Genomic DNA, 26,382 nt, shown 5'->3' on the forward strand with positions numbered 1-26,382 from the left:
TGACACATAGAAGGTCTTTATTGATATAGTATCAATACAATCACGTACTTGTAGATCTTCGATAAGCAGGAAAAAAAATTCCAAATCAAAACGAGTGCATTTTATACTCACATTTTACTGCGCAAAAAGGAACGCAATAGCCTTGTGTGGAAAACAAATCTGCTAAGTAGATACATCGTACATTACACAAATAATAAAATCTCCACAAATAATCCACAAAACATAACACTAGGGTGCTAACTACATGTTGTAAATGCTTTTAACTCATCGTGTTAAATACCTGTTATACGTTCTTGGCTTCGGTGGTCGGTTTTGGCATCCCTATTTAAATTATCATAAATGTATAAATATCTTAATTAATTTCATGTGCAAATGGGAATGGCCGTATATTTATGAAATGCAACAACAAAAAAATCCCTTCAAAAACCGAAGCAAGGTATTTTTTTATGTTTTTGTTTTTTTTAATATAAAGCAAAACAAAGCGATGTGTGATAAAATGGCGCTTACTGACACTTGTTGAACGATTTGCGCAAAGGACAAACTACAAACAAGTGACATCGTCTCGAAAAAAATAAGGACAGAGAAAAAATAAGCACGTGTTAATTCACATCACCGTTGCATATGTCCAAAAATAAAAGGCTAACAAAATAAGCCAACGTACAGTACAAAACGAGCCTCAAACTGTCTTTGTTGTTATATTGATTCATAGCATTTGCTTGTTTGTGTTATGGAGACAAACAGGATACATATAAGTGCATTTTTTTCTCCCCATTACATAATCATGAAATACTGATTAGGTCTTATCCTAAATTGTCAGAATACGAGTGGGATTTCATGTAAATTGTGATGATAAATCAATATTTTTTTTCTCGCAGTGGTGCCTTGAGATTCGAGTCGACTTTGTTTCCAGAAATGAACAGAAAATGATTCAAACAAGATGATTACGTGGGTGTCCAAACTGTGGCCCGGGGGCCGTTTGTGGCCCGCTGTTCATTTTGAAGCGGTCCGCGGCACATGCTAAAAATGACATTCGATAGTAATAAATTCATTTCATATGCTGTGGAGCTTTTCTTAACACACAAAAAACTACAACCAAACGAAAACAAATTTCCATCAATCTGTAGCGAATAACGATAATAAAGAAAAACGCTTTCACACGGTTAGACACAACAGTATTTAACTCAGCAAGCTGCAATAAGTCATTTTTGCAGAGGATAAATAATGTATGCCTCCGAGTTGTGTGGTATTGTTAGTCTAAAGGTGTTGCTCCACTGTTGGTGTTCAAATATCAAAAGGTCACAACAATGCAACTATTGCTGTTCATTTTTTGTCCGTCTATGGAGTTTTCAATTGTACGTTAGCATAAAGCTAGTGGAGGCATTCCTAAGTTTCTGCATCCCAATTAATTTATCGGGCTGCTCCTTTTGGCCGTGCACACCTTGGCCACCAGGAGGCAGTATAATGTATTCATACAATCAAATGAAACCACGCTACCTTCAGTGACTTAGTAAATTACAATAATAGTTGTTTTTGCAAAAGATAAAGAATATATGCCTTTGAGTTTTGTAATATTACTTGTCTAGTCGTGTTGCTCCACTGTTTGTATTCAAATATCAAAAGTTTGTAACACTGCAATTATCACTGCTATTTTTAGCCCATCTATGGAGTTTTACATTATGTGTTTGCATCAAGCTAGTGGGGGCATTCCAATGTATAATTTGTTCTATGTTTACTTTGACTGTAAGCTATAACTAGGGGTAGTATTAAAAAGATTTTTTTTTACCAAAATGCTGCTTTTTGTGAGGTAGGGACTTGTGATAAAGTTTGGCCTCATAAGTCAAACCAAACAATTTGCAGGTTGGCTCACTCATATCTCAAGACACCACTGCTATGACATTCTTGCATCAAGGTATACCTGATGCTTTTGGGCCGTGTAATTAAACAGAAATATTGTTTTACGATGCTCCTTTTTTTTTTACTGCACTGCACTCCTCAAATGTTTTGTTGACAGAATTATTGCACACAAGTCATTTTGACATAGTCAGTGTTATCATTATTATTTTTTTTTTCAATCCTGGAAAGTCAATTGTTTTGTCAATATTTGCACTTCTGTTCCCTTACTTTACACCATAAATCTGCGTGGGACTTTCTGTCTAAAATAGAGGACGTACAGGTCAACATTCTGATGGAACATTAACAGAGCTGCAAGTTTGATCCGGATTTTGTAACTTCACTCCAGTTTATTATTATCTTTTTCAAAGCGCCCATGACCTGAATGCCTGCGGGACAATTTGACACGCGGAAGGCCACATACAGTACACGCGCAAACAGCATGTATCTTAAACACTTGAGTCATCCGAAATGAATACGTTAGACGGCTCTGATCCTCGGACCTCCCACCTGACAGTGAAATGTGCCAGAGGTTTGTTAAATGTTACACAATTTGTATTTCTCAACCTGCGGGGGGCGCTCAGTCAGTCCCTTTACTTATTTGCAGAGTTAACGCGGAGTGATATGCATTTCCGGCTGGTTCTACTTTTTGTTCGAAAACGTCTTGTCCTTGTCGCCGTGTTTTCTTAAACTGTAACTATTTTGAAAACAGTGGCTTGGGAATTTAAAAAAAAAAAAACACACACATAAATTCTGCAGGTATTCTTTCTCTGGCACCAAATGAATTATGTAAACATTATGCATCATTTGATATAGACTTTGTTTAATCCTATAAAGTCCTGTTTTTAAAAGCTCTAGCTCTAGATGACCTTTTCTTTTGGATAGTTTGATAGAATAAATTAAGTAGTAAAAAGCAACCGATTTACTTTAAGTCAAAACACCATTCTGTGATTTTAAAGTGAAAACTGGACAAAAATGAATAAGCATTAAGTGAACGTGATGTTCCACGTTTAATATTTACAATTGTTCGTCTTCGGTTGTGTGTGATTGTCTGGCCAATCATGGAATAAAAATGTCAGGTGATACACACCTGAGAGCCAGCCTATTCATTTGTGTCCACTGTAGTGGACATTAGTTTTCGGTCTATATTTTCGGACTCTTTCGAGCAGCCCCACTTAGTTCTAGTGTCCTCATTAGAGGACATCCTGGCCTTTGCGATTATGTCTCATGTTGGTGTGTGATACAATTATCAACTTGCTACGACAAGTTGGACACAACAGCGTCCACTGTAGTGGACACTTTTTTTGTGTATCTCTTTCCACATCTGAGCCACCACACTAGGTCCTAGATTGCTAAAAAGAAGACATCCTGGCCTTTCCGATGATGTCTCGTGTTTGGTTGTGATGCATTTATCATTGGTGTCTTGCTAAGACAAGTTGGACACAACTGTGTCCACTGTAGTGGACATTTTTTTGTCTATCTATTTCCACATTTGTGCCACCACACTATGTCTTAGTGTGCCCAAAAGAGGACATCCTGGCCTTTCCGATGATGTCTCATGTGTTTGGGTGGGATGCAAGTGACACTTTGAGAACCAATGAAATGATTCATCAGGAACCAGAACGAGGAGTGCCATCGACGTCGAATGACGTCAACGACTTATTTTTACTTACGGGATGATCGAAGAAAAATTTGGCGGCTCTAGTTTGATCACTGGGAAAAAAACAAACTAACTATGGTCAGTTAGCTTTAAAAGAGTTAAAAAAAGATAATTTGTTGTCTTGCAGAGACAAAATGGACAAACCAGAGGACATAAATAAAAAAGCTGGCTCTTAGAAGGATTTTGGTCCTTGTGATGTCGGCATGCGGTTAAGACAAATGACAAATTTAAGGCACTGAACAGTCCGACTCAAATAAACATCAATGACCAAATAATAATAAAACAATAATTAACATAAAAATACATCCAAAACACTTGAATGACAACAAAACAAAGAACACTGAATAAAACTCCTTCCGCTGCCTTTGAAATCCTCTCCTTTTAAATCTTTCACTGAATCCTATTGACTGTAAGCGGACAAAAAAAAAGAATAGCGAAAACTGACTGAACTATGAACTGTACTTTGAATTTTTATTGCTTATGAAATCGGTATGACCGCAAGTATTTTAGGTTTTGGTCCGCTTGTAAAGGGACCGATTGGAATCAAGGGGAAGGTTATGTGGGGCAGAGCAGGAATCCTGAGAACGAGGAGTGGATGTACTCGGTGGAATAGAGACCGTTGGCCTGATCCGACGGCATCTGGACCCAGACCTGGTCGCCTTCTTTCAGCTCCAGGACCGCACTGCCGGACGCCTGGTCCATGTAGCCTTTCTTGTATTCATCGTAGGTATAAGTCGCCGGTACATTGTTCTTGTACAAGGCCACCCACAAGCTAGTTCCCTTCACATGCACGTGGTACGCAAAGTAGTAAACGCCCGATAAGGGGGCGGTGAAGATACCGGTGGAGGGATTGTAGGCGTTTTGCCCATTGTACAGAGTCCTGTCAAAAATGATCGGCATACCGGAAGGAGGGAAAGGTTTGGAGAGGATGGCGGTGAAGGCCGGCGCTAACGAGGCGGAGAGCGGAACTTGACTGTATGCCGGCCCCTTGCGGTCTCCTGGTACTTCACCCCCTTCCAGCTGAGAATCCGTAGGACCCGCAACGACTGTTTGGCCGTTTCCCGGGAGGCCCGGGGGACCCGGAGGGCCGGGTGGGCCGGGGTTGCCGTTAAGTCCCGTCGGACCTGGTTTCCCCGGAGGACCTTGCGGACCAATGGGGCCTTTCTCGCCCACTTTACCAAGTCCCGGAAGCCCCGGTGGTCCGGAGTCACCCTTCAAGCCAGGGGCCCCCTGAGGTCCCATGGGACCCATGGGCCCCTGAAGCCCAGGGATACCCGACTGACCTCTGGGGCCAGGTGTTCCCATAAATCCCGCTTCACCTTTAGGTCCCTGGACACCTGTCAGCCCAGGATTACCCGGGAGACCAATATGTCCCGCTTCACCTTTGGGCCCAGGTTTTCCAGTCGCCCCATTTGGCCCGGGTAGACCTTTGTCCCCGGGCATACCGGGTTTTCCCGAGATTCCACTTGGACCTTGGTCACCTCTGAGGCCAGGCAGCCCGGGAGGTCCTTGGGGCCCGACTTCTCCCTTCAGTCCTGGCATTCCATGTTTACCTGGGAGTCCCATGGGGCCGTGAAGTCCGGGAGGTCCCGGTTGTCCATTTAGACCCGGTTCACCGATTGGGCCCACCATTCCTTGCTCTCCTTTGTCCCCGGGTTGACCAGTTAACCCAGCATGGCCCTTTTCTCCTTTAGGCCCACTTAGACCAGGTTTCCCATAGCCTGGAGTTCCTGGAAATCCTGGGGAACCCCTGAGGCCTTGCTCACCTTTTTGACCAATGTGACCAGGTGCTCCTGGTGCTCCATCAATTCCAGGCTTTCCTATCCCAATAGGACCTGGTTGACCTTGCAGACCTGGAAGTCCAGCCTCTCCTGGTTCCCCGCGGGTCCCCGGAAGTCCTTGATCACCTTTAGAGCCAGCTGGTCCGGGCAAACCTTTTAGTCCAGGTTTGCCAATACCTGGGAGACCGGGTGGTCCTGAACTACCTTTCAATCCAGGGGGACCCCTTACGCCAGGAGGTCCTGGGGTCCCATTTCCATTCTCACCTTTAACCCCACGCTCACCGGGGGGGCCTGAAATACCTTTTAATCCCGGTTCTCCCCGAGTGCCAGGAGGGCCCCTGACACCCGGAAGACCAGGTTTCCCGTTCAAAGAGAGGCCAGCTGGTCCCGGCAGTCCCGGCTGTCCCGGTTGACCCCTGAGCCCCGGTTCACCGCGGGGACCAACCTCGCCAGTAAGTCCCGGCATCCCCTTCGGGCCAATCTTTCCTGGTAGTCCCGGGAGTCCTGGTTTACCAATCCCTGGAAAGCCGGGAGGCCCCTGAGGTCCTGGCTGCCCGTTGAGGCCGGGGTTCCCAATTCCAGGTTTTCCTGGAATTCCTGGAGGACCAGGGGGCCCTCTTGGTCCGGGTTTGCCTTGGGGCCCTGGCTCCCCCTTCACATCTCCCATGGGTGGCCTGTCTAAAAGAAAAAGAAAAAAAAACTCAAGATCATAAGTTATGTTTTCAATGGTTCTCCGCAAAACAAACTTCATAGAAAATATGCCAGCCCGTGATCTAAATCTATCAAAGTTATCAAAGGTTCCATACAATTAAAAAAAAAAAAATCTATTTTCTTACAATGACTTTTTAACTGTGCTGGACTGACTCAGTCAAAAAGTCTTGTGGAGTGGACTCACAACCAGCAAGTGGCAGCAAAAGCAAAGCATTACTTTCACTCCTCCAGGAGAACCTAGGTGGAGCTTTCCACATGGAAGATTCTTTGACTCAGTGCAAGCGGTCCTATTTTTTTCATCATCTTTTTAGATAATCGTGCATGTATTCCAAAACGGTTTCTCTCTGGGAGAAAACTAAATGATTGATTGGCAAAGCCGACTAAAGGGAATTCTCCTATAGTCTGCTCCATTCCAGAGCGCGAGAATGAGAGATAAACATCACATAAACGGCATCCAGATGGTTACTTCAGGTCAGCTCTGTAAAAAAAAAAAAAAAGCTGCAATCATACCTCCTTAGCTCACCCGTGTTGGACTGGAGAATTCGGATTATAACAGCCGGAATGGAAAGGCTAAAATATCCATCTGAGTATTTTAAAAGGATGGAGTATAAAATAACTCCTAATGGGAAATGCTGCAGTAAAAATAAAAACAAAACAAGCAATTGTTTTTGAATTGACTAAACTTGGTTTCCACCAATTACTCCATAATCATTTTGGATGAAAAAAATGTACCATGTATCATTTATTAAACTTTGAAAGTGCAGTTATAGAGGTATCTCCAGGGGTAATTTATTCATCATCTTTAGAAGATAGATTGCATATTATCATGTGTTTTATTTATAGCTCGCTTATTGTGTCACTAATGACAATGGTTCACATTTTGGAAAGACTTAATATATGGTAATTTAGCATTTGCTTCATGTTACAATTAATTTGCTCTTAATTTGAAAATGTTGCTCTCACAGCATTAAAATGCTTGTTAAAATCTTCGGTACTCCCTCTTAAGTGCCGTCACATACCCTTAGAGGTAATTGTACCCCCATTTAAGAACCTCTGGTTAACAGGACCAATTAGTCAACAGAAGTGTATAAAAACATCTCACTGTGATGCACCAAGGCACGACTCACCGACATAATGTCCCTTGCCCTCTCGGAACGGTGGTCCGACAGGTCCTTTCATCATGGGTTGCATGTACTTCATGTGAGGCATTGGGGGGTAGCCACCGGCAAGAACGTGCCCCCCCAGCATTAGGAGCAGGCAAACGGGGGCCAACAGCATGATGGACGGCATCCCGGGCAGCCAATGTTACACAAAGAACTGAAAAAAATATGAAAAAATTGTGAATATGTACTGATTGTAGTTTCAAGTTGCAATATCACTATTCATCACTAGATGGCAAACACGGTTAAGATACACCTACACTTTTTTATACAGTCCTTTGCTACAGCATTATAGTATACCTAATGTTTTTTTTTTTTTTAGAATTGGACTTATACGCAGGCCATACATATCCAGTATATTATTTTTCATAATAAAAATACAGAATTTGAGTGAGTTGATTGAAAGGTTCTTCCTTGAAAGGTAATTTTTAAGCAAGACCACAAATAATGTTCACATGTATACATTAACTCATTCAATGCCAGGTACGTATTTTGACTTTTTTTTTTTTTAAGTGTTCGGACATTAAATCCCAGATACTTAAGTATTAAATCAATACTTAAGTAAATTAAGGACATTAATTTCCAGATACTTAAGTATTAAATCAATACTTAAGTACTTACAAAATAAGTATCCGTGATTGAAAGTCTGGACTCTTAAAAAAACGTAAAAATACGTCCCTGGCATTGACATGTTTTGATAGTCAAAGTTGAAAGTAAAACGTTCAGCTCGCAAGCTAGCATGCTTTGCCGAATGTTTTCTCAACTGTGGTCAGGTGCGAACCCAAAACCACCAGAGGTCAGCTCATGTCTACCCTTAAGTGTACTGACTCAGCGGGTTGACATTTTGCCAAACGACGTGTGAAATTCACATCCATTTCCACTTTTTTTCTCAAACACAGAGACGTTTTTGTCCGTTTTCCCGACAGATGATGTGCGGCCTCGGCCGGCTAGCATGCGATGCTTACATTAAGCGTGAAATTGTGGAAGCGCCAAAGAAAACATCTGAGGTTAAAAAATGAAAGCGGTACCTCGCAAGCGGGGAACGGACGGATTAAAGGGCCTTTAGAAGTGTACAGGGGATAAGAGTTACTAAACAAACAGGACTATGAGTACTTATGAGAGGCGTTAAAGCAGCCTTACCGTATGAGCAACAAGGACACACGCATTTTTATTTGCGTACATTTGGTCAACCTGCGATTTGGGGGGGGAATTGTGAAAAATCAAAGTTCGAAAGAAGCGGTTTTGCATCGCAGGTTGCTGTGCAAATTTTGGATGACGAAATCCTGTGTGCTTCCTCTAAACATGGGCGGTATCGTGAAAGATTGATTTCCGTTGCTTAAAATTACAAGTATTAAATGTAATGTGTGCAACACTGCCATCCAGTGGTCACAGTTGATCACTACAGGGCTCCATTGGCTTGATATTCAAATAAGCAAGGGTCTCAGCTACCCTTTCATTAAAAAACACGTATTTGATGAGAATTCTTGTCATGTATGTATGGTTTTCTTCCCCAACGTTGCAACACTGCCATCCAGTGGTCACAGTTCATCACTACAGGGCTCCATTGGCTTGATATTAAAGTAAGCAAGGGTGTCAGCTACCCTTTCATTAAAAAAAAAACATATTTGATGAGAATTCTCGTCATTGGCACACAATATAAGTATTTTAAAAGACGAGAATCCTTTTCCGTGGCGCTGAAAGAGTTAATCGATGATCTGTGCAAAATAGTAGGAGGAATAGTCATGGAAAACGCCGCCACAGCTTAACCTAACACACCACCGATGCGCTAAATAGATCCATTTTAAAATAAACACTCCAAATAATACATGGACATCATTGGAATAGCCTTATCAGGCTTTTATTTTGAAAAATTTCCTCTCAGCACTTGCATTCTGATTAGTTTTACACATTCCAAGTCTCCGATGACGTAAGAATGAGACGCATGGTGCATTCAAATGCAGTCCGGCATTTAAAACTCATACAGGATGAAAGTCCATCGATGCATTCAACATTAATAATAAAAACAATTAAAAAAAAACTAATAATTTTTGTTAAAAAAAAATGCTTTAGGTCCTTGGGATAACCTAAAAAATGCTCCACAAAATTAGAAAATTGCTCCTCAATTTCGGCTGTCTTCTTCTCCTTTCGGCTTTCCCCTCCAGGGGTCTCCACAGCCAATCAATCACTCCCACTCTTCCACTCTTAATCTCATTCACACACTCCTTAAAATAAGTCAATGATTCACACAACTGTGCTGCAAAAATACTCAAAGAAATAAATACATTTCAAGCCTCCAAATTAATAACCAAATTGCCTGGTGTCAGCCCCGAAAAACGCCAACCCTGCCGGGATCTGCCCCGCGTACCAGATGCTCCATCCCGCATACCCACTTTTAATCTTTGTGTTGATATAATCAGAAATAATAGAATAAGAACCCCAGACAGACCTACAAAATCCTCACCAGACTGGAGCGGACATTTTGAAGGTGTTTTTGTTGCCACATCTGTGTAGAGCTCAGGTCTGCTTTCCAGCTCGGCTCTCGGTGCCGTCGTCTGCGATTGTTAAGCGACCGCACGATCTCGGCAGGCCAATTCTTATTTTACAGCCGTTTAATAAAGACTTTGCCTGGGTCACTGAGCATTTTTAAATACTTAGTCACACGTCCGCAGTCTCTTTCTGCGACTAAACGGCAATCGAACCAAATTGACGACGAAGCTAAGAATGTAGAAATGGCCGCAAAAGGTGCGCTGTGGCATTTTTTTAATTTACTGGCCGACTTTCAGGCTGGCTGGCAGATAAACACGTCTGGTATGGTGGGGGATCTGCGGTTTTGGTGCTAAACGTGATTCATCAGGAGACCCCAGGTACCCGACATTCATTCAGCAGACCTCTCCAAAGAACCGCAGGGACTCGCATTAAAAACAGAAGCATGAATAGGTAACAGACACAAGCGGGCGGCTCGCAGGCTATTTGTTGAGTGTTTTGCTTGAAAAGTCTCCCCAGACGTCCTCTAAAGTGTCATCGAATCCTTGCTGGCTTGCAGCGGGAACCTTTTGGAGCCCGACTCCAAAACACCCACATAATCAAACAAACATGCTCAGTATGCATGAGAACACAATCTAGCTGAGAGCATTTAAGATTGCAAACTTCAGTGTCAGCCGATGCACTAATATATATATATATATATATATATATATATATATATATATATATATATATATATATATATATATATATATATATATATATATATATATATACATATATATATATATATATATATATATATATATATATATATATATATATATATATATATATATAAGTAGGACTTAGTGGGATCGCTCAAATGATTTCCAAGATTTAGAGTAAAAATATTTAATGTAGTGGTGACAGTTGTGTCCATTGTGTCTGAACAAGACAGCAATGTGAATTTCATCCCACCCAAACATGTGATATGTCATTAAAAAGGCCAGGATGTCCTCTAGTGAGCACACTAGGACTTGATATTGGGATGAGTCAAAAGGCATATACCAAAAACTAGTGTCCGTTACATTGATCACTGCTGTGTCCATTTTGTGTCCCGTCAAAGCATGTGAGACATCACTGTAAAGGCCAGGTGGTCCTCTATTGAGCACACTAGGACTTAGTGGGGTATCTCAAATCAGTCCAAAGATATAGAACAAAAACAAATGTCCACTACAGTGGTATTGTTGTCAATATTGTCTCAAAAAGACAGAAAAGTAATTGTTTCCCAAACCAAACATGCTTCGTTGAAAAGGCTAGGATGTCCTCTACTGAGCACACTGGGACATGGTAATGTATCTCGGATCAGTCAAAAGTCCACTACTGTGGTCATCGTTGTGTCCATTTTGGACACCATTCTCAATAAGACAGCAAAGTGAGTTGCATCCCACGCACACATGCGAGACATCACTGGAAAGGCCAGGATGTCCTCTACCGACGCTCGGATGAGTCAAAATATATCAAACAAAGGACAGCATCCCAAGTGGTCAGCAGAGAGAAGACGGAGACACCGCAAGCAAACCATCAGCACCAGAGACGAAGCCGCTCGACCTTCCCGGCGAGCGCGGATCTAGACGAGCAGCTATTTCCTCAACCGCACGCCCACGGGGAGATGAACGGTAAACCGAGCGAGGATTCAGTGTCACGGCGGAGAGACAAGCTGCTGTTTTTGTGGTGGACATTTGAGCAGCGTCTTTGAGTGCAAGACACTCCTGACTTTGTTTCACCGTGTGACGCCAGGCTTGGCAGAAATTTCCGTTCCTCAATTACATCTTATACATCTTACATCCTTTCGAGAAATACAACCTTGAACTTAACTCATTCAATCCCAAAGACGTATTTTTACGTTATTCAAGAGTTTGTTCATTCAATCCCAGCTGTTTTCTTATTGTTGTCTATTTAAACAAAACAATCTTTTGCAAAAGAGGGAGCGAAAACCGTGGGCATCATAAAGTGGACCGGACCAAAAAAAAAAATCATGATATATATTTATATAATTTTGAAACAACAACTTCAGATGTAGTATTCCCTTTTAATACTGTCCAAAATAATATAAGTATAACATCATTATTAATCATAAAACATTAACATTGCCATTAGCCACAAAACATTGCAAGTTTTTCATCTTTTGAAAAAATTCAGCTCATTTTTATACTTTACATTAAAAAAATCATCAAGCGGGCCGGATCAAACCAGTTTGTGGACCAGAACCGGCCCGCGGGCCGTATGTTGGACACCACTGCTTTAGTACTTCAGTACCAAAAGTAATTGATTCCTTTAGTACTTTTGTATAAATGAACTTAAGGACGAAAGTAAGATTACGAAAATACAAAAGTAAAAGTACAAAAGTAATTTCTTTAATACTCATCCATTTTTTTTCGCAGAGAAATATTGATTATCATTGATAATCATCAAATGGTCCGGATCAAACCTGTTTGTGGGCCAGAACAGGCCCGCGGGCCGTATGTTGGACACCCCTGCTTTAGTCCTTCAGTCCCAAAAGTAATTGATTCCTTTAATACTTTTGTATAAATGAACTTAAGTACAAAAGTAAGATTACTAAAAAACAAAAGTAATTAAAGAACAAATAATTCATCCATTTTTTTTTGCAGAGAAATATTGATTATTTTGGTATTTAATTATCCCAAGTAATCAATTACTTAGTGTACTGAGTACCAGTCATTTTTAGCCAAACATTAAAAATAGAAAAAATATAAACAGATGGGACTGAATATCCGGACTCGCGGGGGGAAAAAAAAAGTCTTTGGGATTGAATGAGTTAATAAAGCAAGATTACACGGTATATGGGTGGTTTAGCTGTCATTCAACCGCGGCCATCCTTATTTAAAATAACATCCTCATGTTTGGAAATTTTAGCACCAGAGGAGAGAAGAGAGAAAAAAAAAACACGTTCTCCATGCTGTAGTCTAGACATATGCATAATAATGATTTGAACAGAAGAGACTAGCAAACACACACAAATACTAGAACGCTATCGCTAACAGCCAAGAGGGAATTGGAAAATGAAGACAAGAACTTTGAGATCTCTTGAGGGAAACGTGTGTGTTCTTGTCATTTTACAGAAGAGATCTGTTTACAAAAATAAATCATTAACTTAATTTTTCATAAATATTTTTCCACAAAAAATAACCAATATAAAGTGTCAGATCGGTTCTAAAAAAAAAGAGTTATAATTATTTGTTCATAGAAAAATAGTCAACATAAAGTATCCTGTTTTGGGATGATAGTAGTGATCTCTTCACAAAAATTTCACAAAATTTCACAAAATTTCCATAAATATTAAAACATATTTGTCCCAGAAAAAAGAATCATCATAAATTGTCAGAAATGTTCAAAAAAAGAAAAAACTATGAATATATACAGTATTTGTCCACAGAAAAATATTCAACTTTTGGGATCATAGTAGCCATGTGTTCACAAAAATAAATCATTAACACGACAGGTAACGAGAGGTGGGTCGAACCATTCTAGCATTGGGGAGAATCTGGCCGTTTACACTAATGAATCTACTGAACATAACATTTGTTTTATCAATTTATATTTTTACTGAAACATTCAATAAACGCAACCATTATGTTTAAAGGATTTATTTTATTCAAAATCTGCAGTAGTTCCTTCAAGTACCCCCATTTGAGAACCACTGTCTCAACTAGCGTTTTAAAGTTTTACAAAGTGCGTACATGAAATTTTTTTTGACCCTTTTGAATATATTTTGTCTCAACGATTGAGTCTCATGAAACCGAGAGGAAAGTGAGGAAAACAGCCTCATCACTTGAGGAAATTGGACTTTTCTGGGGAGCATTTTGGATTCCTCACATCCCCGCAGGTTACGGAGAGCTGAGTGGTCGCCGATGGAGTGCGCGAATCGAGCAATTTAGAAAAGGAAATAGGAGGTAAGAAGGACGGGGGCAAAATAGAATGGGGGGGGTCAGGTGGAGGTTTTTTGATTACTTCATGACATCATTCGGAGGAACATTTTGAATTCCCTGTGCACTCAAGTGCAAAAGCAGATGCGCTATTTTTAAAATGGGGTGAGACATATCCCCGTTTGTTGAACAGGCGCAAATAGGCTGATGGAAGGAAAAGAGAATCTTCCTAGAAGGGTTCGGTCCAAATTCTGCACTCGTGATGTCGAAAAACTAGAAGCCGCAACTTTTTTCTCATGGTGTGAGCCCTGCGGGTTATCTGCAGTTTTTTTTTTTTTTAACTTACCACCAGGGGGCAATCCACCGGGAAAGCAAATGACTGTGCTCAAAACAAGTTTAAAAAATATAGTATTAAAAATACAAAAATTATATATATATGATTTCTATATACAGTGGACCCCCATGTTACAGCGTCCCCGGCTTCCTGTTTGAAGCAATACATGATTTCCATTTTATTTGCTCTTAATTTGAAAAAACATACTGGTTCTCAACATTTCTTCAAAGATGTACCCACTCTGATTTTTTTTCTGCCACATATTACCTTACCAGCACAAAAAAAATAAAAAATTGTGTCACTAATGATAACAAGCATTGGTGTATAACTTAACAAAATAAAGGCAAAAGAGTAACTAGTACACAATGTAGCAAAAATGAGCTTAATGTTCCAATTAATTTACTCTCAATTTGAAAAGAACGCAGTCCCTACCCTCTGACGGCACTAAAAAGGACCGCATTAGTTTTGGCGCCATTTGAGGACCGCGGCTAAAATAAAAATCCACACAGACGTGAAAGGTATTTGTCATTAGCGCACTCACAGCCGAATTGAGAGTCCCACTTGGCAGTTATTTATTATTGATTGACTTCCGATTGCAAGTACTTGTTTGCTTGATACTAAACGGAGACAGAGGATCTTCGCCTTGCCAGAAGCAATAATTAAACTCCGCTCGGCGCAGAGGAGGAAGCGAAAGTGTCAGATGGAATCGGTTTTATCTTCTGCTGATAGAAAGACGAGTGCGGAGAGCGAGGCCGCAGAGTTCATAAAATAAAAGCTGAGTTATAGCTCGCGTTGGCAAACACCGGTCATCAAGTTTATTTCCTGTGTTGCACGTGATTGTACATGCTTAGGAAGATAAATGATAGGTTGAGGACACTTAAATGTATTTAGTATTTGCAACAAAAAAAAAGAAGCAAGTAAAAGAAATTGTCAGAATATATTGCAGTTCAAAGAAGTATAAAAATGATCTAGTCCTACTCCTTGTATTCTATTTCCTCATATGGAGATATTATCTCATATCACAAGACAAGTCATGCTCCTATTATTAGGTGTCAGCATTTATATACTATATTTACAAAAACTTTTTTCTCATGGGAACCCTGAGGCTTATAGTCCAGTGCCGCTTATTTGTGTTCATATTTTTAAAGCCACAGTGACACAATCCGCCCGTAAAGCAAATATATCTGTTCGAAGTGATGATTTATAAAAGAACTAAGAAATAGCACTGGAAACATGTGAATCAATAGCTGTGCTTAAAAAGTGTTTTAAAATTATAGTATTAAAAACTATAAAAGAAATATGTATACGGTGAATAAGATATTCTAATATATATATATATATATATATATATATATATATATATATATATATATATATATATATATATATATATATATATATATATATATATATATATATATATATGTGTGTGTGTGTGTGTGTGTGTGTATGCGAGTAAGTGTGTGTCTGTGTGATTGTAATTGTATATGACAATTATGTGTATATATATATATATATGAGAGAGAGAGAGAGAGAGAGAGAGAGAGAGAGAGAGATGTATGTGTGTGTGTGTGTGTGTGTGTGTGTGTGTGTGTATGTAATATCCAAATACATACAGTATTTGTGGATAAATACATAGTAATATCCACATACATATTTCTAATTTTCACATGTTCAGTACATACAATATTTTAAACAACCATAAACAATTTTTGACCACAGCCATTTTCAGTTCTATTTCCTACCTGCTCCATAACACAGATACACATATTTGCTTTATGTCTGTTCTTATTTTCAATATATTAAAATCACCCATAGCCATTAAATCATAACTAGAACCTTCCCTGATTTCGAACAGCTTCTGAATAGTGTTCCAAAGTTGATTATTGACTATCTTATACATTTTTTTTTTTAGATTAGACTACATCATACATTTTGAAAAAAATGATTAACAATTGGTTATATTTTGACCGGTTAATAATTCACTTTTCTGGAGCTGTTGTGTGATTTATTGCATCACACTCATATTCAAACCACATTTCCTGATTTAATTTGTCTTGTTGCCCCAGTAGAGCCACTCGGAGACAAACAACGGGGCCGATTTCTTGTTATGAGAACCAAAACGTAGATTCTCGGTCTTCTGCAAAGCCCCTCACATATGTTACAGCTGTAAACCCCAAACAATCAAGACAAATGGGCTGCAGAAGTGTCTGCTTTTCTTGCCAGAACGTCATTTTTGACTGCTATTCATCTGCGAAAAAAAGGCAAAGGCATTTAATGACAACAAAATTCCCATAATTGCGCCGCTTTGAATGAACTCTCTCGGCTTGTTTACCTGCCTCATGGAATTCTTGCAGCGCCGCCAAAAGCCAATAAAAAAAAAAAAAAACGCACGGTTAACCTCTCCAAGGCTAGACACGATAATAAGCTGCTCGTTATGTGTTAACGGTTGACATTGAGAAGGGGAAACAGGAGAATATAAATGATTTTAAATGGGATCTGTATTTAGAAGCTTTAATCAAATCATCAATGGCGGAATGCGATGCAATTTGGAGGGATATGATCAGGCGGAATGCATATTTTTGACCTATAACCTGGCGGCCTCAACGTGGGGACGTTTTTGAGTGCAAATGGATCAGCGCTCACATAGATAATCACCACATGCACACACACACCCAAAAAAAAAAAACACTTGGCAGCTGAACATGATGAAAAATCGGTGGGAAAAATATTCCGCACATTCCTGAATGCTAGGAGATCTTGGGAGCAACTTTTCTCGCCTGATTGTTTTTTTTATAGGAAGATAATAGTTGCTCAAAATGATTTTTTTTAACCCTTGTGGCATTATGTTACAAATGATGGAAATTACCGCAAATTATGGAAATTCCTTTGATTTTTTTATGATATCATAAAAGATTCAATGGGAAAAAAGAACACTAGGGAGCTAAAATTTCTTGCAGATGATTCTAACATGTAAAATTTCAAAATGCAATGATTATGACATTTCTATGTGAGTGCAGCTGGACGTGCGAGATTTTGTGTGCAAAAATAATCATTGTCCAAATTTTGGACCATATAAAACCATTGTGATTACAATTTTTAAGATGCATTTTAAGAGGATTTTCTACATTGATTTTCCTGCGATTTTTGCAACATTCAGTTGAGCGGCGGTCAAACTATGTCAGCGAACAGAAAATTCTTTGTTGACTTGTGTTTCACCTCAAGACAGTAGGTGGCGGTAGGGACCAGTTAATGGCTATGTCAAAGTGTCATCATCCCGTCAGACTACAAAGACAGACCAAATCATTTTTCAATTTTTTTGTCGGCGTTAATATATTTAACCTACATACATATGGATAAAACTGTTGACGCTGAAAAATTTGAGTGGTTGAAGGAAAAAATAAATAAATATCTTTAATTATGACACCATTAAAAGCATTTAGAAAATTATGAAAAAAATGCAACGTGTATAGTTTGAAAAGTATGTGCACAAGGTTTAAAATATCAACGATTTCAACAGCAGGGAAAATGCCCGTGAGCATTGTTGTATGCTTTGCTCCTATGTTGGGGTAATATGTTAGCATAAAGCAATGTTTCTCAACTATATTTTGCCAGTCCCCCCCCCTAGAAAAGAGAAAATATTTCGCCCCCCCCCGTTGATGCACTGAATATAAATAAGATTATTATTGATGAAAATTGTTTACGCATGTATCCATTTTACCATCAACAACAGAAAAACGCAATATAAATCAAATTTCAACAGGTGTTAATTATTTTAATCGTGTTTATCCGGGTTATAGCTTAGTCTAAAACGGAAAAAAAAAAAGAAGCAAGCGCACCAAAGTGCCTGAAACTTAAAGAAAATGATGAAAATGATGACTTTATTGCAATTACATTCCACATGACAAAAACAAAGCCTTTTTCCTGGGATCATCCGCGCCCCCCCCCAGGGGGGGCCGCCCCACTTTTTGAGAAGCACTGGCATAAAGGGAGCAGATTTTCGCTGGATTAAATTTTATGGTTTAAAGTGTCCATGCTTAAATATACTGTGCAAATTCTCATTTCTTGTATTTGGCAGTTTTACATTAAACTCCATGTCGGGGTGATAATGAAAAAGCTTTTTTTGGAAAACTGACGGGTTTTTTTTTTAACTGAATCCCTCGCAGGTATTAATTTTCTGTTTTCAGCGGCGAATTCACGAGTTTACCTGTAAAAAATATCGAGTTAAAAAGAAACGAATGAATGGCATTAAAAGAAGTGAAGGAAGCCATTTTAAAAGTTGAATTATTTGAAATCCCATGTTTTGATTAATTCCCTCCTTGGAATGCTTACAATATTCTTCAATCCAACCCCCCCCCCAATTTTTCTCCATCTCAGCCACTTTCCTCCCACATTAGCAACCCTGCCTTTCATATCCAAGCGAGGCGAGAGATTAAAGTCAGGGGTGAGGGAGAAGAGTTTGCCAGATCCGGAAAGTTATTCGCCTGCGGGCTGGCCAACCTCCTCTTGTTGTGGTGACCGAAGACAGCCGGGAAATAAAGCCAGGCGTTTGTTTCCTCTCGCTGACGCGTTCATCATCGAACGCGAGTTGGCGGGCGCTCCGCCCGGCGTTTGATGCGAAACATATTCACTCAATCCTCTGTTATCCATTTACAGCTCGTGCTCAAACATCTCGAGATGGATTTAAAGGTCTGCGCCCGGGAGGAATGTGACCCTCCAGCTCCGTGAAAACAAGCGACGCTTAAGCTTCTTTTTGAAGCGCTCGCCTCTGCTACCGCTTCACACCTCTCCGCGCCCGTCCGTTTAGCACCTGTCACTCAAGCGCCGACGCCCCCTTCTCATCTCGGACCGAGCCCCGGAGCAATCACGTGGCGGGAAAGGTCTTTTGTTGCCAAGCGATTGGAGGGGTCCCCCAGGGATCAACCTTGTTCCCCCTGTCACTCTTCATTGCTTTGCGGTGGCTCTCTACCACAAACACAGAGAGGGGTATTTTTACTAGACTCTTTGCAGAGGGGGGTAATAAATATTCATTTTTTATTAAGACTGGGAAGGACTCGCTTCCTCCTCAGATGAGGTTAAGAAAGTTAATCCAGATGACGTGATGGAGGATGAATCACTTTATTACATGCGTGTCACTCAAAGTAGGGGAGGATTCCAATTTTATGGGATGTTTGCAGCAGATTCATCAAAACTCAAGAACAGAAAATATCTGTAAGCATGTTTTAACCTATGTGAAATATCTGCCCTAATCGTTGACACTAATACACAATAAGAATATTTTAACAATTGGGAAACATTACCCCCTGGTGGTAGAGTCACAAAGTGCTTGACTTGACATGTACGGTAGCGATTAATTGTGCAGCCCTAATACATATATATATATATATATATATATATATATATATATATATATATATATATATATATATATATATATATATATATATATATATATATATATATATATATACAGATGACAGGGAGATGCAGTAAGATGTGCGGATGTTTTATTTTTCATTTTTAGGAGAGCGAATTTGAGGAAAAAACAGCTCTCAAAACTGATAGGTCAGATCACTCTCATCTCTGTTCACTTTGTAACGAGGAAACCGTTTGAGCACATGCTCGCAAACAGAGTAAACAGCTTTTCCCCGTACGAATCCTCAGCATGTCCATGCCGAGGATCGGGGATATGACGTTCAGCTTGGAGACTCTGCTAGAGCAATCATCTTGTTCCTCCAAGCCGCTGTTGAATGGAAATCCGAGGCCTTGGCCAAACGACATGCCTGACTGAGGTATGAACCTGTGAAATGATGCACGCCCCCTCTTCTCCCGCTCTGATTCCATCAAATATTTTCATCGGATTTCAGCGACTCGGTCCGCAGGTGTGAAAAGCAGCGCAGTCACATATGTCGCCAAGGTTAATCTGCCACCATACGTTATGTAATGTAAATGTGAGTGCACGTGTTTATTGTCACAGTAGCGGCAAAAATGGAACCTGTTTCTTTTGTGTGTTTACACTTGAACAAGGTTGCTTATATTGACATGGAGTTATTATTACAGTTATTATTGTTATTACTTTGAGTATTACTACATTGTGATTGAAGCAGTTTTAAAATATGTCATTAATTGAGGGTGCGCCTTATAATCCGGTGCGCCTTATATATGGAAAACGTTTTAAAATATGTCATTAATTGAGGGTGCGCCTTATAATCCGGTGCGCCTTATAGTGCGGAAAATATGGTAATTAATTTGAGAAAATTAAGGCTGCGTCCTATACACAGGTCTATCTTATATTTTTGTAATAACGGTACTTGGAGGAAAAAAAGCAAAACAACTACCTGGGATTGAATGTCTGCGCTCTTAAAAACACGTTTGTGATTGAAACGTCACATATGATAAGCTCCCTTGAGATATATATCGGCAAAAACGTAGCACGAGGTCTCCCCGTCCAAACGTAGTAGGTATGCGAGCTTCCAACTGGAAGACGGTCGCGTAAGAAAGACGCGGAGGGTTTAGCGACGTCTCAGACGGCCGGCTCCGTATTTGCGCTCGCCCAGCTATGTTAACACAGGCCGAGGCGGCGTGGTATGAGACTTGTGTTTGGACGGCTTTTCCCAGCCCCTCAGCTGAGAGCAGTACAAATAGACCCAAATGCCGTAATAACACTTGCGGGAATGCAAGGAGGCATAAGTGGTTGTTGGGCTTGGATGAAGATTTGAGATCTGAGGCTGACAGATAAACTCGCCCCCGCGTCGCTGCCAACACGCTCGGCACGTTGTCCCGCAAAGCGTCTCGTTGTTTATCGTCGCAAAGTAAAGGCGAAAAATCAGAACGGTGGCTTGTATCTTGGAAAAAACATTTTGGCTTACTTGTATCAATGTCTCACAGGATTCAGGCTCAGGTTTTACTTTGTATTTCGGACTTCTGAACTCAGCCCTGCTTTCTGTTATTACTTTGTATTTTTGAGTTCTGCAGCCCATCTTGCTGGTTTTTTTTTTTGTTTTTTTAACTTATGTATTCAGCCCTGCTCTCTGTTAGTACTTTGTATTTTTGAGTTCAACATCCAGCCTAGTGTTGTTTACTTTGTATTTTTGACTTTGAAATCCAGCCCTGCTTTCTGTTATTACTTTGTATTTTTAAGTTCTGCACCCCACCTCACTGTTCTTACTTTGTACTTTTGACTTCTGCATCCAGCTCTGCTCTTTGTAAGTACTTTGTATTTTTGAGTTCAACATCCAGCCTAGTGTTGTTTACTTTGTATTTTTTACTTTGAAATCCAGCCCTGCTTTCTGTTATTACTTTGTATTTTTAAGTTCTGCACCCCACCTCACTGTTCTTACTTTGTACTTTTGACTTCTGCATCCAGCCCTGCTCTTTGTAAGTACTTTATATTTTTGAGTTCAACATCCAGCCTAGTGTTGTTTACTTTGTATTTTTGACTTTGAAATCCAGCCCTGCTTTCTGTTATTACTTTGTATTTTTAAGTTCTGCACCCCACCTCACTGCTCTTACTTTGTACTTTTGACTTCTGCATCCAGCCCTGCTCTTTGTAAGTACTTTGTATTTTTGAGTTCAACATCCAGCCTAGTGTTGTTTACTTTGTATTTTTGACTTTGAAATCCAGCCCTGCTTTCTGTTATTACTTTGTATTTTTAAGTTCTGCACCCCACCTCACTGTTCTTACTTTGTACTTTTGACTTCTGCATCCAGCCCTGCTCTTTGTAAGTACTTTGTATTTTTGACTTTTGCATTCAGCCCTGCTCTCTGTTCGTACTTTGTATTTTTGAGTTCTGCATCGAGCCTGGTGTTGTTTACTTTGTACTTTTGACTTTGAAATCCAGCCCTGCTTTCTGTTATTACTTTGTATTTTAAAGGTTCTGCACCCCACTTCACTGTTCTTACTTTGTACTTTTGACATCTGCATCCAGCCCTGCTCTTTGTTAGTACTTTGTATTTTTGTGTTCTGCTTTTTGCATTTTTCGATATAAAGACTTTTACCTTTCCAGTCCCATTTCCTGTCCACTTCTGGGTACAAACTATGTTCCTTGTGCGACAGCATTCACAAGCGCTACAAACAACAAAGACTGGAAAGTAAAATGCACTAACAAAAATGGAATACAATACATCTAGTAGCTATGAAAAGACCAAAATCAGACCAAAGGCAACAAAACTTTAGATACGTATATTACTTTTGTAAATGTCGTACATGAGCTATCCATGGACAAGAAGATCGCTATGGACGTGCACATGGGAAGATGCACGCCTTACTCAGGGGCAAACGACAGCGCCCCATCAATCAGTGCCTTTTTAGATTCTTTTGTTCCACTGTGAGACTTGGGCCAACGTTCAAGCCAAGACTTTTCCTACTGAGCCAAAGCCTCCCTAAAATATAATTGGCAAGAAGATTTGTGTCTTATCAGCAAATCCATTCTTCAGACCGGAGTTATTCACCCTCGCAATAGAAAAAGAACCACGTGAATAAATGCCGCATTTCTTACTATTACTACTGCTAACTCCCCCTGCCTAGCCTTACCTTACCCCCACCTGTGTCTCCCTCCCGGATAATGTATTAAAACGTCTGTGGTTTCTATTAGTATTACTTAAAAAGCACTTTTGTGCTTTCAAGGATGGGTGCTGCTGTCCGCTCCCTACTTGCGTGCACATTCGTCAAAGCGTAAGTGTTTATGTGCAAATGTGCGGCGGTTCCAGCCTACGTTTCCATCAAGCATGCCAAATATCTTTCACCCCGCCACACAACCCCCCCAACTCTACCCCAAACCTCTTGATGTTCGCCACGACTCCCACATGGGTCACACTCCTCTTTCGCCTGAGCCACAGTATGGGAACAAGCGAATTTCTCTCAAACAATCATAAGCTAACGGCTACAATTAGCTTATCACATAAACACAGATGTGTAATCAAGTCTAGACCGATAGGGAGACAAAGGCCAACCATCTGGGTTTACACGAGGATCTTGCCAATCCTTATTTTCTTGAGGACTGTTTTCTTGTTCTGCCGACCAGATGATTCGGCCAAGAAAATATCGCCTTTCATTATTTTGTCTGGTTGTCCGTATTGTCTACTTACGCAGAACTGTCTGCACCCTTATAGAAAAATGTAAAGGGCTCCTTCCAGACTCGCCGGATTTGAATGATGAAAACGAGGATATCCATCCCTTCATTTTCCGACATTTATCCTGAATGATGGACGCGAAAAGATACTTATGGAGTCCCTCTACTTGGAACATGAGACAAATTCAAGCCTTCCCATCAGAAGCAGTTGGATCAATCACAAGTAAAATGATGAGCAATAGCCGCTTGGAGACTTCCATGACATCTTGTTGTCTTGCTACCAGAGAGGAGATTTTGAGATTCAAATGAAAAGTTTCGGAGGAGCGCAACTCTGCCCGAGAGCGTTCGCCTTTGTGCATTATGTTACAAAATATGGAAATTCCTTTGATTGTTTTTTCACACCATAAAAGAATCAATGAGGAAAAAAACTAGGGAGCTGAAATTCCCAGCAGATGATTAAAACGTCAAATTTCAAAACGCAACGATTATGACATTTCTATGTGAGCGTAGCTGGACGTGCGAGATTTTGCGTACAAAAATAACCATTGTCCAAATTTTGGACCATATAAAACCATTGTAATTACAATTTTTAGGATGCATTTTAAGAGGATTTATTACATTGATTTTCCTGCAATTTTTGCAACATTCCGTTGGTCGGCGGTCAAACTATGTAAGCAAACAGAAAATTCTTTGTTGACTCGTGTTTCACCTCAAGAAAGTAGGTGGCGGTAGAGACCATTTAATGACTATGTCTTGAAGTGTCATCATCACGTCACAGACCACAAAGACAGACCACAGCATTTTTCAATTTTTCGACTCAAACGTTCGCTTCAAAACTGGCCAGGTTTCGCTCGGGGCCGGAAATGAAAGACATTGAAAGTTTAGCTGATTGCCGGAGCTTTGAGGTATTAACTGAGCTTATTGCAAAACGGGCCGGGTGTTCTCAAAGGGGTAAACAAAGAAATGGAGGAGCAGAATACATGGCTGAGTGAAGCAGAATTATTTGGAGCAAATAGGAAGGTCCTGTGCATGTTTTTGTTGTGGGGGCGTCAATGCTTCACTTGACAATTATTCCTATTCGTTAATATCAATCTTATTTTTAAACCGAACATTTTTATTTGTCTAGCATCTCCTTGCACATTTTTCATCTGATTCAATTCATTCAAACTCCATAAATTTCAGAAACTTCATACCATCCAGGCTATCCCTTTGAGTATTACTATATTGTGATTGAAAAAAGTTTTAAAATATGTCATTAATTGAGGGTGCGCCATATAATCGGGTGCGCCTTATATATGGAAAACGTTTTAAAATATGTCATTAATTGAGGGTGCGCCTTATAATCCGGTGCGCCTTATATATGGAAAACGTTTTAAAATATGTCATTAATGAGGGTGCGCCTTATAATCCGCTGCGCCTTATATATGGAAAAAGATTTAAAATATGTCATTAATGAGGGTGCGCCTTATAATCCGGTGCGCCTTATAGTGCGGAAAATACAGTAGCTATTGAAAATACACCTTTAGACCAGGGTGGCTGCACGGAATGTATTTTTGTCAAGAAAAATTGTGAATTGACATCCATTATGGCATATACTTCCTAAAGATAAATATTCTCACATAAACATCTCAATACAAGCTCTCAGCTTCATTTCTTTTTCTCCGTGGTCTGATTATTTTCTGCTTTTCTCCTAATTACAGGAAATGATTATAAGAAAAGCCACACACCCAAAAAAAAAGAACCGGTAGTGTTGTACACAGGCTAATGCCAAGGAAGGTTGCACAATAAAACATGTTGCTCAATAGGCTCAGTCTGCACAGAACGGCTTTAGTTTCTAAGCCAAGGCCTTTTAAACACAGAGCCAAGGAGAACTCAAATTGGAACAATCATGGGATATCGTAATGTCTCAAACAGAAATTGTGTGTTTTCTTAAATTGTCAAACTTCTTCAGCCACTAATTTTGTGCTCGGCCACAGTAGGTAGAAATCTCGCTTAATAGCTTATGACAAATTTGCACTAGTAACAGCATACAACTTGTCCCGGTTGACATGAAAGAACGAATCGCTTTGTATTTATTTCCCCGGAGGGAAAAGTTGAATTTAAGATGTTTATGTGGGCAGAAGAGGACAAAATTCTTGAGTTGGTTTCAAGTTAAAGGACAGGGGCTGGCACATCAGAAACCATGCAGAAGGCGAATGAAGACAGAATGGTAGTAAAATTACGTCTGTTCCTGAAAAAATATACTGTACACTCCTATTCAAAAGTACTAGAACATTAATGCCAGGAAGTTTGTGTCTAAAGACACAGAAATGGGCAAATTACATTATATTGTTGGACCAACATTCGTCAGATCCCCGCCCCCTTTGTGTCATCGTCAGTCCGTCATTCATCAGGCGCTGGTCTACATCTGTCTGCATTCATTCCATTTTGTTTTCTGTTATAGTACTTACACTTAAAGTTAACACCATGTCTGTGGTTCTAAAGTTACAAAGCAATTGAAAATCAATACTGTAATATAAGTGTAACACGAAAATAGGTTTAACCCTGGGTTATAATACACCATCATAGAGACGAGAGTATAATTAGCAGTCATGACCACTGGATGGCGTTATCATGAGTGTTACTTCGCTTTTGTCTCCCAGGCTGTTGTTGTCCTAAAATTTGAGAAGAATGCCCTCAAGTTGGACTTGTTTTGTCCTTTTTTAGTGTACAGTATATATGTTGTTCTACTTACAAGCTTCTATTTAAAAAAATGTGGGAATGAAATTGTGTAAAATATACAAAACCGTTACGTTCATCTCACCTAAACCTCTGACCCTCGACCCGCCCCTGAGATATAAAATTCGATTTGATTCAAGCCTCGATCAAAACCCCATTTATGTTCAAGATTAAAAATTCAATCAACGACCCCTGACAACTGTGGTTAAGCCACAAAAGCATACGGAAAAAAAAATAGATCAGTGGATTTAAACTTGTCAGTTGATATTATGCTTGCTGTCATCAAGTCATATAAGTGTAAAACGCAAATGTCACTCCGAAAAAAACTCCCAAATAAAACGCCTTTTTAAAATGATTCTAACATCGGCATAACCTCTTTGGCGCGATTTTCTTTTTTTAACAAAGTGTTTCATAGCGGTCTAAATCAGGCTCAGACTCGAAGAAAAACAAAGTCTGGAGCGAATGGTCCCGAAAGAGCCGTTTCCAATTTCTTACCCGCTGACCCGTCTCGAGACGACTCGGATACGGTCACCTAGCATCCAAAGCGAAATAATAAAAACAAATATATGGCTTGTGAACTACGTCTGAAGACCATTAAAAGAGGGATTGTATACATTTTAAACGCAACTAGTGACCCTTATTAC

The 26,382-nt window shown here is 39.9% G+C and overlaps 1 protein-coding gene across 1 annotated transcript in view; it reads right to left on the reverse strand.

The window, feature by feature from the left end:
• The window catches only part of col8a2 (collagen, type VIII, alpha 2), a 33,789-nt gene continuing 7,407 nt past the window's right edge, over positions 1-26,382 (reverse strand). Inside the window, exons 2-3 of the mRNA XM_088405265.1 lie at positions 7,170-7,359; positions 1-6,009 (exon numbers count right to left, since the gene is read on the reverse strand). Of these exons, the coding sequence (XP_088261391.1) occupies positions 4,106-6,009; positions 7,170-7,332 (2,067 nt within the window). The 5' untranslated portion in view covers positions 7,333-7,359 and the 3' untranslated portion in view covers positions 1-4,105. The remainder of the gene's footprint in view (positions 6,010-7,169; positions 7,360-26,382) is intronic.

Source organism: Hippichthys cyanospilos, chromosome 21 (genome assembly GCF_059441005.1).
Source record: "Hippichthys cyanospilos isolate Australia breed blue-spotted pipefish chromosome 21, RoL_Hcya_1.0, whole genome shotgun sequence".
Taxonomy (NCBI): Eukaryota; Metazoa; Chordata; class Actinopteri; order Syngnathiformes; family Syngnathidae; genus Hippichthys; species Hippichthys cyanospilos.